The following is a 16406-nucleotide window of genomic DNA, read 5'->3' on the forward strand; positions in this document are numbered from 1 at the left end:
TAACATCAGTGAGACCCTTACCAGAGATAAGAGTTAAAAAAAGAATCAATCAGAGATTAAGAATGCAATAAATGAGATTGGGAACAGACTTGATGCAATGAAAAGCAGGCTGGAAGAGGAAGAGGAATGAATTAGTGACCGAGAAGAAAAAAAAAATAATGGAAAAACATGAAGCTGAACAAAACACAGAAAGAATTATGTAACATGAGAATAGACTTAGGTAACAGTGACTCAATCAAGGTAACAACATTTGTATTATAGGAGACCCAGAAGAAGAAGAGAGAGAAAAGGGGGAAGAAAATTTATTTAAAGAAGTAATAGCTCAAAACTCCCATAATCTGGAGAAGGAAACTGACATCCAGATCCGGAGAACTCTCATAAAAATCAAGAAAAACAGTCAAACACTAAGATATATTGTAATTAAAAAAGTAAAATATAGTGATAAAGAAAAAAGTCTTAAGAGTAGCAAGATAAAAGTAGTTGTTAACATACAAAGGAAAACCCATAAGGCTTGCTGGTGATTTCTCAATAGAAACTTGTCAAGCAGAGGAAGTGGCATGATATATTCCAAATGTTGAATGGAAAAAAAAAAAAGCTGCAGCCAAGAATATGCTATCCAGCAAGGCTATAATTCATAATAGAAGGAGAGATACAGAGTTTCCCAAAGAAACACAAACTACATAAATTCATGACCACTAAAACAGCCCTACAAGAAATATCAAAGAAGCTAATTGAAAGTAAGGATGTGACCAAAATAACAAAGACAAGAAAGGATCAGAGGAAATATCCATAAACAATGACAAAGCAAGTGATAAAATTTCACTAAATACATTGTTATCAGTATTTACTTTGAATGTGAATGGATTAAATGCTCCAATAAAAAGATAGAATGTCAGAATGGATAAAAGATGACCCATCTATACAGTCTAGCAGAGACTCATTTTACAACTAAATACACTTGCAGATAAAAGTGAGTGGATATCACAAGAAATCTGGAGTAGCAATAATTGTATTGGACAAATAGGCTTTATTTATTTTTGAGAGAGAAAGAGAAAGCACAAGCAGGAGCAAGTCAGGGATGGGGAGACAGAGGATCTGAAGTAGGCTCTGTGCTGACAGCAGACTATGTTGGGCAAAATAGGCTTTAAAAGAAAGACTAACAAAAGACAAAGAAGGAACTATATCATAGAATGTCTAACATTAACAACATAAAAATCAACAGGTGTTGGCAAGGTTGTGGAGAAAAAAGAAACTTTCTTGCACTTTTGGTGGGATGTAAACTGGTGCAGCCACTCTGGAAAACAGTATGGGGAAACCTCAGAAAGTTAAAAATACAACTACCTTATGATCCAGCAATTCCCTACAAGGTATTTATCCAAATAATGCAAAAATACTAATTCAAAAGGATACATGCACCCATTGTTTATATAGCAGCATTATCTACAATATCAAACTATGGAAACAGACCAAGTGTCCATTGACTGATGAATAGATAAAAAAAGAGGGGATGTATACACAACACATACACACACACACACACACATACACACCACACACTGGAATATTACTCAGCCATAAAGAAGAATGAAATCTTACCACTGCAATAGCATGGAAAGAGCTAGAGATTATTATTCTAAGCTAAATAAGTAAGTCAGGATATCATTAATATGTAGAATTTAAGAGACAAAACAAGGATTGAAGAGGAAAAAATAGTGGGATAGAGAGGCAAACAAATAAACACACTCCTATCTATAGAGAACAAACTGATGGTTACCGTATGAGAGGTTGGTGAAGGGATAAATTAAATAGGTGATGGGGGTTAAAGAATGAACTTATCCTAATGATCACTGGGTGTTTTTATGGACATGTTTAATCAATATATTGTACACCTGAGACTAATATTACACTGTATATTAACTAAATGGAATTTAAATAACTTAAGGAAAATAATTATTTTTGAGTGCTTGTAGGAGTGAAGGTACATAGTACATTGTAGTCCATCAATTAGGGAGTCTACTGATGATTCAATATACTAAGTTCACTAGAAGTTTCTTTATCTATGATGGCCAGTCTTAAGATTTGCTTTCCTTCTTTCTCTATTTAGTGACAAAAATAAAAACCAGAAAGATCAACAAGGACATTTCACTGGGAATATTCCAAGAGTCAATTAACGCAAACCCAAGAAATGGGAAGTATCTTAGACCTGATAAGCTAAAAATGTAATCATAACAATAATTAAATTAAAAATTCCACCAAATCAACTGATAAAAAAAAAACAAAATAAGGAAATACATATTTTTGTTCTCTCTGGCTTTTGTGGAAAACTAGTTTCAATGCTGTGCATATTGTTCTAAAATGTTAATATTTTCTCAAGTATATAAAAAGGGCAGGTCAAGTATAGTTAAGAGTCAAAAGGAGAATTCATAATCATCTATGGCCCATGTATAAATATGGTTATGCCTCAAACATCTGGTATATATATGCTAATGTTTAAGCCTCAAAGAATAAGAAAGTCAATTTAGAGTTCTTTTTTTCACAAAATTTGTGTTATGAAAGTGTCAAATCACTGTATTGTACATCTGAAACCAATATCACACTATGTTAACTATGTGGACTTTGAATAAAAACTTTTAAAAAAGTTGTATTCTGAGAAATGAAGTTACTGACAGTTTTAAAAATAAAGTTTCTATTTTTATATTCTGCAAAGATGACATCCATAAAACTATCGAAGAAGTCTTTTAGAGATTCTGGGTAACTATTTCAAGACATTTTCATCTTCATATATACAAACGTGTGATAAAGAGTATTTCTAATTACAGTCATGAAAGAAAGGATCACTGGAGCTGAAGAAAAATGAGGTATTCTTCCTTAGCTCCTTCCTTAGGTGAGACCAGGTGGTCTTGACAGAAGCATTTAAAATGTATTTATATAATAATTACATGTGCCAATGGTCATTAAGCCACAGTTATTTATTATAGAACACTTGAAGTACTGATTCATTTTTTGGAGCATCATCATTTTATTCAAAATTAAATCAAGACTATGAATTTTTGAAGCTCTTAGTTTTAGTACACCTTGATACCTGCAAGACACTGACTCTAGTGCTATAAGTTGGTTCAATTTTGAAATTCTTTGAAATGATTTGAATTATATGTTTTTGTTTGCCTGTTTGTATGTTTTTTAGAGAGAGAAAGAGAATGGGGGAGACAAGTGGAGGAGGAGAGAGAGAGAGAGAGAGAGAGAGAGAGAGAGAGAGAGAATCTTAAGTAGGCTCCATGCTCAGTGGGGACCCGACATGGGGCTCAATACCATGACCCTGGGATCATGACCAGATCCAAAATCAAGAGTCAGGCATTCAACTGACTGAGCCACCCAGTCACCCCTGAATTAAATGTTTAATTTATCAGGAAGAAATGAGAGCAGAATTATAAAATTATTATATATGAATAACTTTCACAATGGTAAGTTTTAATTTTAAGTATTTTTCTACAAGAGTTATTGATAAGTATGGAATACAATATTGTAACTTACATGACATTTTCATTACCAGTAAAATAGTTACATTCAGTCATAAGTAGTGTTTAAAAATTTAGATACTAATTATGTCAATGAGATTGACATCATTGGAGGTATAAAAGATTCTGTATTGAGTAAATAGGAACACTAGATTTTAACAGAAGCTTGTTTAAAACATTACCTATATATCAAATATCTAAGAATTGTACTAACATTAAATGCTAAATAGAGCATAAACCTCTTCTAAATGTGTTTACATCAAAAAACACTTCAAATAATACATTAATTTAATGTACATACATAATAAACCAAATCCTACTCACACTTTGCAAGGTAAAATGACACACAAGGAAGCATTTGAATGAAAATCCAGGAAGCATGTGTTGTGTTATGATTATAAAGGTCCTTTATACTCCCTTTTGTCCCAAGAAATCACTTAAAAATATGTTAAGAGTATCAGTATGTCGTAAGCAGCTTAAAGAATATCACAGAAAATTGGGACGTCATTCTTTCTTCAATAAAATTTAAGATACCCACAATTCAAAGCAGTTAGTCCTTTGTGTAGTAAATGAATTAATTGACATACTGAGAAAAATTGGTTAATTTTAAAGGACAAATTATTCAAAGCTATGAAATGTATTCAGTAATTTAATGCCAGAGAAATAAAATAAATGTCATTGTTTAGGTGTGACTCGTGTGCCTTATATTTTCCTAGGTAGTTTAACAATTGAGATAAAAACTTTTAAAATATCCTATCTAAATCTTTGTTTCTACTCTCATATGACTAGAGTTATATCAGGGAGTATAAAAAAGTTTACATTCTACTTTCAAAATATCAAGAATTAAAAATAAATTCTCCTTTTAATAAATGCGAATAGAAAAAACTTTTTTTCAGTATTTAAAGAAAAAGGAAACATAATTACAACAAAATAAGTTTGTAATGAAGTGGAACAACATGATTTCAATCAACCTAAATTCCCAGTAAGATTATTTAATATCATCCAACTTTTAAGCAGAGTGATAGGTAGGTAATTATAATTATTTTTCAGCAACACTATATTAGTGATTTTTTTTTAGAAAAAGTAAAGTTTTTTCTTGTTTGTTTTTGGTCTTTAAAAATTCTCTTGCCCTGGATACCTTTCCTTTCAGATAGGGCAAGTAATTCCATGTTTCATGAGAGATTAGCCATCAGTTTCTACAAAACAGCATTGTATTACATTATTGCTGTTGACATTTAGAGTAAGTAAATGGAGAAACACCTTGATAAAACTTTTATCACTGCACTGTTGCTTCCACAAATTTTAAATTTTTATGTCAAGATTACAGTTAAAGTAAGCATAAGGTTCATTGGAACATCATTTTTACAATATCTTTGTTTTGCTTGCCTTTAATAATGGGAAATTCAGATTACAAAATCAATGATCTTGGCCAATTTTGAAACCATAAATTATTGGAGTTTTTTGGAAGAGGAATGGAATTATGTTGTTCCAATAAAGTTATATCTCACTGCAGATTTCAATAGTTGATATCCTGGAATCAGTCTAGGACAAGAAAAATAACAAGTTATCAAAATCAGATGGCTATGTTCTAGGAGCCTTAGTTGCCAAGCATGCTAAATACTTAAAATTCACATTAATAAAATATAGATGCACAAAATCAAAGTTATTAAATTAACAAATAGCACCAATTCTATTCCAAGCTAACTTAGACTCTTGCTATCATTTTGAATCCATGTATAATACCTACGAGTGGTTACATCTATGAATTATCTTATAACTATATAAATCTTCCACCATTCTTTTTACATCATTCCTAAAACAGAAATTGGTTAGAATTTTTTTAATAAAGTACCTCAAGTACATGTCTAAGACAGTGACTTAAAAAATGGTATTTTCGTTTTTATTCTCCTCTATTTTTCAAGTGTATATTGTCTTCACGATATTTTAATGGAATAAGTATTCTAAGCAAGGACTTCTTTTTATGAGAATTATCAAAATTTATTCTAAATTGGTTATATTTAATGTTTTCTAGTCATACCAATGAAATGCTATCTGTATGCTCTGAAAGATGTTAGTTGAAGGTAAACTGTAAAATGATCTTTTAAATTTCATGTTTTTCATTTCTGCTACAATATATACAAAAATGCCTTTCAGAATATATGTGAATATTTATACTAAAGAAGAGCATCATATTTCCAAGTAATAAATGGTTTTATAAAAAAGATACATTTCTGGGGCGCCTGGGTGGCGCAGTTGGTTAAGCGTCCGACTTCAGCCAGGTCACGATCTCGCGGTCTGTGAGTTCGAGCCCCGCGTCAGGCTCTGGGTTGATGGCTCGGAGCCTGGAGCCTGTTTCCGATTCTGTGCCTCCCTCTCTCTCTGCCCCTCCCCCATTTCATGCTCTGTCTCTCTCTGTCCCAAAAATAAATAAACGTTGAAAAAAAAATTAAAAAAAAAATAAGATACATTTCTTATGAATGTTCTATAATTTTTCAGAACATCTGAGTGGAAAAATTATAGAAAATATTTTATTCCTTTTTGAAAACATGAAATTTCTGGTAAATCTCCTTATATTTTACAGTCTACTACAACCATCTCATTTCTTTATTTTCATTTTCTACTAGGGGAATAGTGAGCTAAATGTGAATATCACCCTAAAGTCTCCTTTTGAAAATATATTTTCCACTTTGTTTAAAATTAATTGGAACATTTTTGCCTTCTGCTAACAATATTTTATTTCATTGTCATAATTTCTTTAAGGAAATTGAATGAATTCTTGTTCTTTTGGTTGACACTTTTCCCCACTTTATGTGATATTTCTTTAAAAAGAAGACATCTATTGTACTTGAAGTTTTAAATATATTAGTTCTTTTTCAGTACTTATTTAGCATTCTTCAACATCAGTAAATGCCTAACCTGGCATTAATCAGAAATTGAAGAATGTATATAGAAAGAATGAAAATTATTGCAAATTTAGCACAAAATATAAGAATTCAAAATATTTTAATATCATATTACTCTGCCTAAGTTCATCAGTTAATGTCCAGCAGATATTTAGTAATTTAGTAATGTCAACCAATGACAGAAAATAGATAATTTGTCTATTTTTTAAGATGTGAAAAAATAGAATAAGCCATCAGATAATTCATTGATTGTAAGATGGTCCCTTAGTTAATAAAATCTAGTGATAAACAGGAATTAACATTTACTTTTTGTATTTTGCCTATCTCATGAAGTTATTTGTCCTGTTAAGATCTCTTAACTAAATAAAAGAAAATGGCATATTGGAAAAAGCTATTAATTTAACTTTTTAAGAATTACAAAATATCAAAAAATAAAAATAAAAATAAGGATGATATTTGGAAAATATTTCAATTTTTTTCTTCATCAATCATCTATCCCATTGCTTACTGCATGTTCATATTCTCAAGTAAAATAAGTCTAGCTCATAAAACATCTCTAGGCCTTCAAAAACCATTGAAACAAGAATTCACTCTTTTAACAAACTTCATGAGACAATCTACTAAAAGTGATAATCTGCAAATATAATTCAAAAACCCCACCCTCTGTATTTACACATTTTTAAATGAGTCACAAATTTAGTTCTGGGAAAAGTGCCATTAATATACACAATACACATACACACACACACACACACACACACACACAAGATACACAACACAATGTGTTCTTCATAAAAGAAAATTTTCTGTTATTTCTGTTGAGGAGAATGTTTATAAAATACAATAATAGCAATAAAATTGTAAAACAATAGCACTTTTATGCATGATTAAATAGAAACCAAAGTATACTCTGAGGAGATGTTAGGTGTCTGTTGTGTTTGTCACTCATCTAAAATTCACCTAGGTAGGAAAAGATGGGGCTCATTTGAACTGTAGAAGTAAACACTACCCAGTAAAACCAAAGCATAACAAACTCTGTACACAGAGAATAGGGTACTATTTTACTGTCTTAAATATCATAATTATGGACCTATTGTAACAAAAATGCACCCACAACTGGATTAGTATCTTAGCTTCACTGTGTGATAAAGAAAGATTAATGTTATTGTGTAATTTAACTATCCTTATTCTTGAAAGACCTGGATTCTTAAAAACATTTCCTAAAGTATGGTGAATTATTATTATCTTTGTTATTTTGAATTCTGATAGTCTTCTTTATTATCTCAAACTTTGGTGAAAAGAAACCCATTTTGACTTTCAAATTACAACCATTTTATTAAGACTGAATAGGTTTTCAAAAGCCTTTATTTACTGAAACTGGGACAAAGACCTTTTAAAAAGTAGCACATACAAGACAATAAAATCAACACGTGACATGATTTCCAAAGAAAAAAATGTAAATTCCATGGCTTGAATTTATTAAGGAAGTAACCATACTTAAATCATTCAATTTACTTATGAATTTCTAGATACATTAGTAGTCATTTCTCACAGAGTACAGATAACTCACTGTGTAAGCTCTTGTTTTCTTAAGTTTATTGGGTTTTAAATTATTATACATACTCCAATTATTATATATACTCCATTGTCTTAACAGGCCAATACTTTCCTTCAGGCCCATTAAAGAAAGCAGACATATTTCATTTTCGAAAAGTAATTATCTTTTAAGAATGTCTCCTGAGGGCTTTCAATACCTTGTACAAATATACAAATACTTAAATGGATATCCAAGATAGAGATCTCATATATATTCCATTTTCTGGCTTGAATATGAGAATGAGTAGCACGTCTTTATTTATCTAATCCCATTCTTGTTACATTGTGTAAAGATTTTATTAAACAACATAATGTTTGTTTCCTGATATAAACATAACATCCTCTTTTCATTGTGGGAGTTTGGGAGCATAGTGAATAGGGAGAATATATTGATGCTATTTTAGTATCTTGAGCAGACACATTTTCCCAAGTGAAGCTAGGATTCCAAATACCATTAAGTACTAAGACCTTCTTAACAGATTCTAAAAAGCTTTACTGTGATGTGTCTAACACTGATTGTTCTGATCCTCATACACAAAATAGTACAAAAGACAGTGCCAGGATCCTTTATTTTATAGTCTTTCCAGTATATTCTCTAGCATGAAGTGTCATACTCCCATTTGCAAACAATATTGTCTCTGTTATAATCATCATTCTGCCCCCACTTTCTTTTTTTTAATTTTATTTTTTATTTTTTAAAATTTACATCCAAATTAGTTAGCATATAGTGAAACAATGATTTCAGGAGTAGATTCCTTAATGCCCTGTACTCATTTAGCCCATCCCCCCTCCCACAACTCCTCCAGCAACCCTCAGTTTGTTCTCCAGATTTAGGAGTCTCTTCTGTTTTGTCCCCCTCCCTGTTTTTATCTTGTTTTTGTTTCCCTTCCCTTATGTTCATCTGTTTTGTCTCTTAAAGTCCTCATATTAGTGGAGTCATATGATTTTTGTCTTTCTCTGACTTACTAATTTCACTTAGCATAGTACCCTCCAGTTCCATCCATGTAGATGCAAATGGCAAGATTTCATTCTTTTTGATTGCTGAGTAATACTCCATTGTGTGTGTGTGTGTGTGTGTGTGTGTGTGTGTGTGTGTGTATACACACACCACATTTTCTTTATCTGCCCCCACTTTCTTACTATCAGGAGTCATTTTATCTGATTTTCTACCAAGCATAAAATGAAACTATATATCTATTTGGATACTTCTGCCAAATAAGATCATTTTGACTGTTGGAATCAATATATTCTATTTCAACTGAAAATAATTTTAAAAATTTAACTAAAGTTAGAAAAGTTAGTTAGAAACTTGGATTGCCTACCGGTCTGGTGTGTATAGACGCAGGAGTCTTGAAAGTTGTCACTGAATAGCTGTATTCAGAAACACTGTAAGGATCAGAACTGCTGGAGGAACACTTGGAGATGGAATCACTAGCCACAAAAGTGTTATCAAGAGGAAGTTCCTGGATGATGTGGTGCTTCAAATTCAGGGGAGTTTCAGGCTGGATCTGGAAGGCAGGCTGTGGAGAGGCAGATTTGTAATGCCGGGCCAAATCAGGGATGTCAGGCTTGAAGGTAGTAGGTATAGTGCCCCAATTGTACTTGCCCATGGTTTGTTCTTCCAGTTGAATGAAAAAGTCTAGTGTGGCACTCTTTCCATCATTCTCAGAATAATCTGCCTTAGTTTCTTCAATAGTGACAAAGTTAAGCAGCAAGTTCTTAGGGGCATTCTTCTTCTTCTTCTTCTTCTTCTTCTTCTTCTTCTTCTTCTTCTTCCTCTTCTTCATCATCATCATTATCATCTGTTTGTTTTGTGGATTTGGAGTAACCCATTCAGAATTCTACTTGTTTTTATGAGCAGTCTTAAGGTGTGGTGATTGGCAGCATCTTACTACAGCAGTAATGAAAATAACAATGATGACAGTTATGGTGCCAGCAATAATAGCAACCGTGATCTTGACATAGTCACTGGTTGGTGAGGATGCATCAGTTGTCTCAGTATTTGGGGTCACTGGTGTTTCAATGTTTTTGTGCACCAGTTCATGAATCAGTGTAGCATTGGTCACTGACTCATTTACAAATAGATTAACAATTACAACATTGAAGAGAGAATCAGGTTGTCCTAAGTCCTCAGCTTTGACTACCAGTCTGTGTAAACCAAGGTCTGTAACAACACATTTCTCCTTCAGTGTTATATTACCTGTTGTTTGGTCAATTATAAATAGACCTTTTGTGTTTCCTCCTACAATGTTGTAATGAAGCTCTGCATTCATGCCAGTGTCATTGTCAATAGCAACTACTGTGAAGACCACTGTGCCTGATTAGTGGATGGTAGAACCAATTCATAGGAGTTGTTGGAAGAAGGGACAACAAAAACTGGTTTGTTGTCATTGACATCAACCACGTTTATTGTCACTTTGGCAGTTGAAGAATGTGATACCTTACCACCATCCTCAGCCTTTACATAGAAAGTATAAGATTCTTGCTTTTCTCTGTCAAACGAAATATTTGGTTGGATAACACCAGTTTGTGGATAAATGGTGAAGTCATCATTCACATATAAAATAGAGAGGGTGACTGTAGAATTTTCTCCATAATCAGGATCAGTTACAGTGATTAGTCCTACTGTGCCATGTCTTGGAAGGTTTTCTGGGACATAGAAGTTGTACTCATTGTGAGTAAAAATTGGACTGTTATCATTCTGATCAAGAATGGTCAGTAAGACTGTGGCATTGGTCATGAAGGATGGTATCCCATTATCTTTTGCCAGAACTGTGAAGGAATATTTTTCTTGTTTCTCTCTATCTAGTTTCTTCCCTGCAGTTAGAATGCCTGTACGATGATCCAGGTTGAATTCAGATGGAGCGTCAACACCTAGAAGATAATTGATTTCAGCATTGTGCCCACTGTCTGCATCCACTGCACTTAGTTTTGTCAACTTGGTGTCAGGAGAGTTATTCTCAGGAACAGGAAGACTTATAAAAGGCTGGATGAAAACTGGAGCATTGCCATTTTCATCTTTGACTTTGACAAGGAGCATGGATGATTGATTCAAAGGAGGTTTTCCAGCATCTACAGCTAGCAATTTAATGGCATATTCCCTTGTGGACTCATAGTCAAGATATGCAGCAGTCTCCAGGAGGAACTGATTACTGAACACTGGCCTTAATCTGAAAGGGACTTCATGATCTGTGAAGCATGTCACCCTACCATTATGGTCAGCATCTTTATCTGTCACAGTTATGAGAGCAATTTTGGTGTTAAGTGGAGAATTTTCTGAAAGAATCACAGTACCATTGATTGGATTAATGATGTATCTTATGTCAATTGATGGGACATTGTCATTGATATCTGTAACATTTACTAGAACCATTGCTCTTGCTGGCATCAATCCACCATCACTTGCTGAAACCTGTAACTTATGGTTTGGTGATTCTTCCCTATCCAGTGGTTCTTTGATTGTGATAAGTCCGGTGTTGTTGTTCAGGTGAAATAGTTTCTTAGCGATGTTGGAGACTAGATTGCTGAAATAGAAGTGAATCTTGGCATTTTCACCTATGTCGGCATCTGTGGCATGGAGTTGTGTTACTGAAGTACCTACAGGAGCATTTTCTGGTATACTGACTTCAATCTCATTCTCCTTGAATACTGGGTGGTTGTCATTTGTGTCAGCAACATTTATTTGCAAAATAGCAGTACTGGATCTTTGAGGAAAGCCACCATCTTCAACCTTTACTTTCATTACATATGTGTCCTTCTCTTCTCTATCTAACTCCTTTTGAACAATTAGCTGTGGCGTCTTGTCTCCTTCTGGTGTTTCAATGACATGAAGCCCAAACATACTTTGACCCTAGAAAACATACAATGAAACGTATTTAACTTATGTTATATAATGAGACCAGCTTTCAAATTATTAAAGTCACATGACATAGGATCAGCTCAGAAATAGGTGCCAGAAGACTTATATTCTAAGTCCCAACTCTGTCTATAACTAGTATTGTGACCACAAGCAAGTTGCTTAACATCTACAGGCATTTTTAAAATTAGACAGTTGTGCTATAAGTTGTTCTGAAAGTTTTTCAGGTCATAGCATTTTATGACAATAAATGTAATTCGCTTATGTAAAGTATTAAAATCTTCAAAAGGAAAAAGTATAAAAAGATGTCAGTGTTTCACATGGTGAATGAAGTTATAAGTGAATTAATCATGGTTACTCCAAATGTTATTCCAAAAGTAACAATCAAGTATAACGTATTCATCCAAGACAAGAACATATATCTAAAAGTACAGCTAAAACCTTTGATAGAAGGAGAAAATACACAAAGTCTGATAGGAATAAAACTTTGTGTAAAATACACAATATTTCCATTTGTTTCTATAGAAACAGGTATTAAAAACAAAATGTTATTGGAAATTAACAACACTGTTATTTAATTAACTTTATTATTTTTTAAAGAGAAAGCACAATGGACTGAAAATCACGTGTCAAAATTTGAATTTGGAAAATATAGATTGGAACAGCACTATTTTCTCTGTATGTCCATGGAGTCAGAATATGGGAACGTTTAAAAAACAGTCTTCTCTGGTTCTGGCTACCTCTTAACCTCAAAAGAGGAAGTGCGAGTAATATAAAATTGTGAAATATTTAATGTGCATGACCTCTCTTAAGGGCTGCTTATCACTACATGAAGAATCTCATATTCTGAACAAGTTTTTTAAATACTCAAATATCCTAATTTTGATAAAGTCCAATTTATCAATTTTTTAAATCTCTTCCCTGAACTACAATAAAATGAGCCCTACACAAATAGTTATTTTGCTAAATGATTGAGTAGTACTGCTGATTGGCTCTCAGGGGCATTCTTATCCAGTTATTTGTAGCATTTTGACAGAAATCAGTAAGACGAAAAGATACTGGAGGCTGTGAAGAGAAGATGAGAAGAGGACCTTAAGATTCCTATTATGTGGGTAATTTATAAATGTTTACAAATGCACATACACACACATAACTCAATATAATTTTTAATTCTTCAATAGAATTGTTTTACACAAAAGTTGCTGGCATGTGGCAGGGATCAGTTATTGATCTCTCATTTATGTGCTCTGCAAAAAAAAACAGGTTAATATATGAGGGTTTTGTTTCATAATTTTGTCATAACAGTGTATAAAATATGATCCTAAAAGTTAGAAACTAATGAATGATATTCAGATTTCCAGGGCGACTAGAATATATAGTAAAATTATATGATTATATTTTTTAATTACCAAAGTATTTTAATTGTCTCCATATAATTGTGTACAATACTCAAATATATCTATCTTCTAACTTTTGAACTGCTTGAAGATATTTCTGCAATTTTTTTCTTGTGTGCTGAGATTTACTTACATTTTTATTCAAATCCAGAAACATAATATATATTGTTGGAAGAATTAGATGTTCATTATTAAATTTAAAGTGGCCATTCAGAATGGTATCAGTTTGGGTCCGCTTTGCTGCCATCTTTTTCTCTCTTTTATATGCTTTAATGAATTAAAAAAAATAGTAGGAGGTAACTGCTGTGTATTGGTCATCTTGTTTTTAATTCAAACAACTAGAATGAATATTTTATTAATATTTTATTCATATAAACCAATAAACAACCTACCTTTCTTTGAATAAAGTGTTTAACAATGGAAACATTTTTCATGTCATATCAATTCATAAGTGTGAAAATTATCAAACTGAAATCTATTATTATACTGCATATTTTAAGAAAAAATATAATTTTGTGACAATAATGTCAAATGCAAATACAATATTTACTATTATAATTTTATCAAATAAACTCAGTTATTAAAGATAATTTTTTTAATATATGAAATTTATTGTCAAATTGGTTTCCATACAACACCCAGTGCTCATCACAAAAGGTGCCCTCCTCAATACCCATCACCCACCCTCCCCTCCCTCCCACCACCCATCAACCCTCATTTGTTCTCAGTTTTTAAGAGTCTCTTATGCTTTGGCTCTCTCCCACTCTAACCTCTTTTTTTTTTTTTCCTTCCCCTCCACCATAGGTTCCTGATAAGTTTCTCAGGATCCACATAAGAGTGAAACCATATGGTATCTGTCTTTCTCTGTATGGCTTATTTCACTTAGCATCACACTCTCCAGTTCCATCCACGTTGCTACAAAGGGCCATATTTCATTTTTTCTCATTGCCACGTAGTATTCCATTGTGTATATAAACCACAATTTCTTTATCCATTCATCAGTTGATGGACATTTAGGCTCTTTCCATAATTTGGCTATTGTTGAGAGTGCTGCTATCAACATTGGGGTACAAGTGCCCCTATGCATCAATACTCCTGTGTCACTGGGATAAATTCCTAGAAGTGCTATTGCGGGGTCATAGGGTAGGTCTATTTTTAATTTTCTGAGGAACCTCCACACTGCTTTCCAGAGTGGCTGCACCAATTTGCATTCCCACCAACAGTGCAGGAGGGTTCCCGTTTCTCCACATCCTCTCCAGCATCTATAGTTTCCTGATTTGTTCATTTTGGCCACTCTGACTGGCGTGAGGCGATACCTGAGTGTGGTTTTGATTTGTATTTCCCTGATAAGGAGCGACGCTGAACATCTTTTCGTGTGCCTGTTGGCCATCTGGATGTCTTCTTTAGAGAAGTGTCTATTCATGTTTTCTGCCCATTTCTTCACTGGGTTATTTGCTTTTCGGGTGTGGAGTTTGGTGAGCTCTTTATAGATTTTGGATACTAGCCCTTTGTCCGATATGTCATTTGCAAATATCTTTTCCCATTCCGTTGGTTGCCTTTTAGTTTTGTTGGTTGTTTCCTTTGCTGTGCAGAAGCTTTTTATCTTCATAAGGTCCCAGTAATTCACTTTTGCTTTTAATTCCCTTGCCTTTGGGGATGTGTCAAGTAAGAGATTGCTACGGCTGAGGTCAGAGAGGTCTTTTCCTGCTTTCTCCTCTAGAGTTTGGATGGTTTCCTGCCTCACATTCAGGTCCTTTATCCATTTTGAGTTTATTTTTGTGAATGGTGTGAGAAAGTGGTCTAGTTTCAACCTTCTGCATGTTGCTGTCCAGTTCTCCCAGCACCATTTGTTAAAGAGACTGTCTTTTTTCCATTGGATGTTCTTTCCTGCTTTGTCAAAGATGAGTTGGCCATACGTTTGTGGGTCTAGTTCTGGGGTTTCTATTCTATTCCATTGGTCTATGTGTCTGTTTTTGTGCCAATACCATGCTGTCTTGATGATGACAGCTTTGTAGTAGAGGCTAAAGTCTGGGATTGTGATGCCTCCTGCGTTGGTCTTCTTCTGCAAAATTACTTTGGCTATTCGAGGCCTTTGGTGATTCCATAAGAATTTTAGGATTGTTCTAGTTTCGAGAAAAATGCTGGTGCAATTTTGATTGGGATTGCATTGAATGTGTAGACAACTTTAGGTAGTATTGATATTTTGACAATATTTATTCTTCCAATCCATGAGCACGGAAAGTTTTTCCATTTCTTTATATCTTCTTCAATTACCTTCATAAGCTTTCTATAGTTTTCAGCATACAGATCCTTTACATCTTTGGTTAGATTTATTCCTAGGTATTTTATGCTTCTTGGTGCAATTGTGAATGGGATCAGTTTCTTTATTTGTCTTTCTGTTGCTTCATTGTTAGTGTATAAGAATGCAACTGATTTCTGTACATTGATTTTGTATCCTGCAACTTTGCTGAATTAATGTATCAATTCTAGCAGACTTTTGGTGGAGTCTATCGGATTTTCCATGTATAATATCATGTCATCTTCAAAAAGTGAAAGCTTGACTTCATCTTTGCCAATTTTGATGCCTTTGATTTCCTTTTGTTGTCTGATTGCTGATGCTAGAACTTCCAGCACTATGTTAAACAACAGCGGTGAGAGTGGGCATCCCTGTCGTGTTCCTGATCTCAGGGAGAAAGCTCTCAGTTTTTCCCCATTGAGGATGATGTTAGCTGTGGGCTTTTCATAAATGGCTTTTATGATCTTTAAGTGTGTTCCTTCTGTCCCGACTTTCTCAAGGGTTTTTATTAAGAAAGGGTGCTGGATTTTGTCAAAGGCCTTTCCTGCATTGATTGACAGGATCATATGGTTCTTCTCTTTTTTTTTGTTAATGTGATGTATCACGTTGGTTGATTTGTGAATGTTGAACCAGCCCTGCATCCCAGGAATGAATCCCACTTGATCATGGTGAATAATTCTTTTTATATGCCGTTGAATTCGATTTGCTAGTATCATATTGAGAAATTTTGCATCCATATTCATCAGGGATATTGGCCTGTAGTTCTGTTTTGTTACTGGGTCTCTGTCTGGTTTAGGAATCAAAGTAATACTGGCTTCATAGAATGAGTCTGGAAGTTTTCCT

General features: G+C 33.5%; 1 protein-coding gene across 1 annotated transcript in view; it reads right to left on the reverse strand.

The window, feature by feature from the left end:
• Positions 1 to 4640: 4640 nt before the first annotated feature.
• The window catches only part of PCDH11X (protocadherin 11 X-linked), a 74802-nt gene continuing 63036 nt past the window's right edge, over positions 4641 to 16406 (reverse strand). Inside the window, 3 exon segments of the mRNA XM_040467657.1 lie at positions 4641 to 5057; positions 9337 to 10334; positions 10337 to 11864. Coding sequence (XP_040323591.1) covers positions 5013 to 5057; positions 9337 to 10334; positions 10337 to 11864 — 2571 coding nt within the window. The 3' untranslated portion in view covers positions 4641 to 5012.

This window comes from Herpailurus yagouaroundi, unplaced genomic scaffold (genome assembly GCF_014898765.1).
Source record: "Herpailurus yagouaroundi ecotype Mexico unplaced genomic scaffold, PumYag 67555, whole genome shotgun sequence".
Lineage (NCBI taxonomy): Eukaryota > Metazoa > Chordata > Mammalia > Carnivora > Felidae > Herpailurus > Herpailurus yagouaroundi.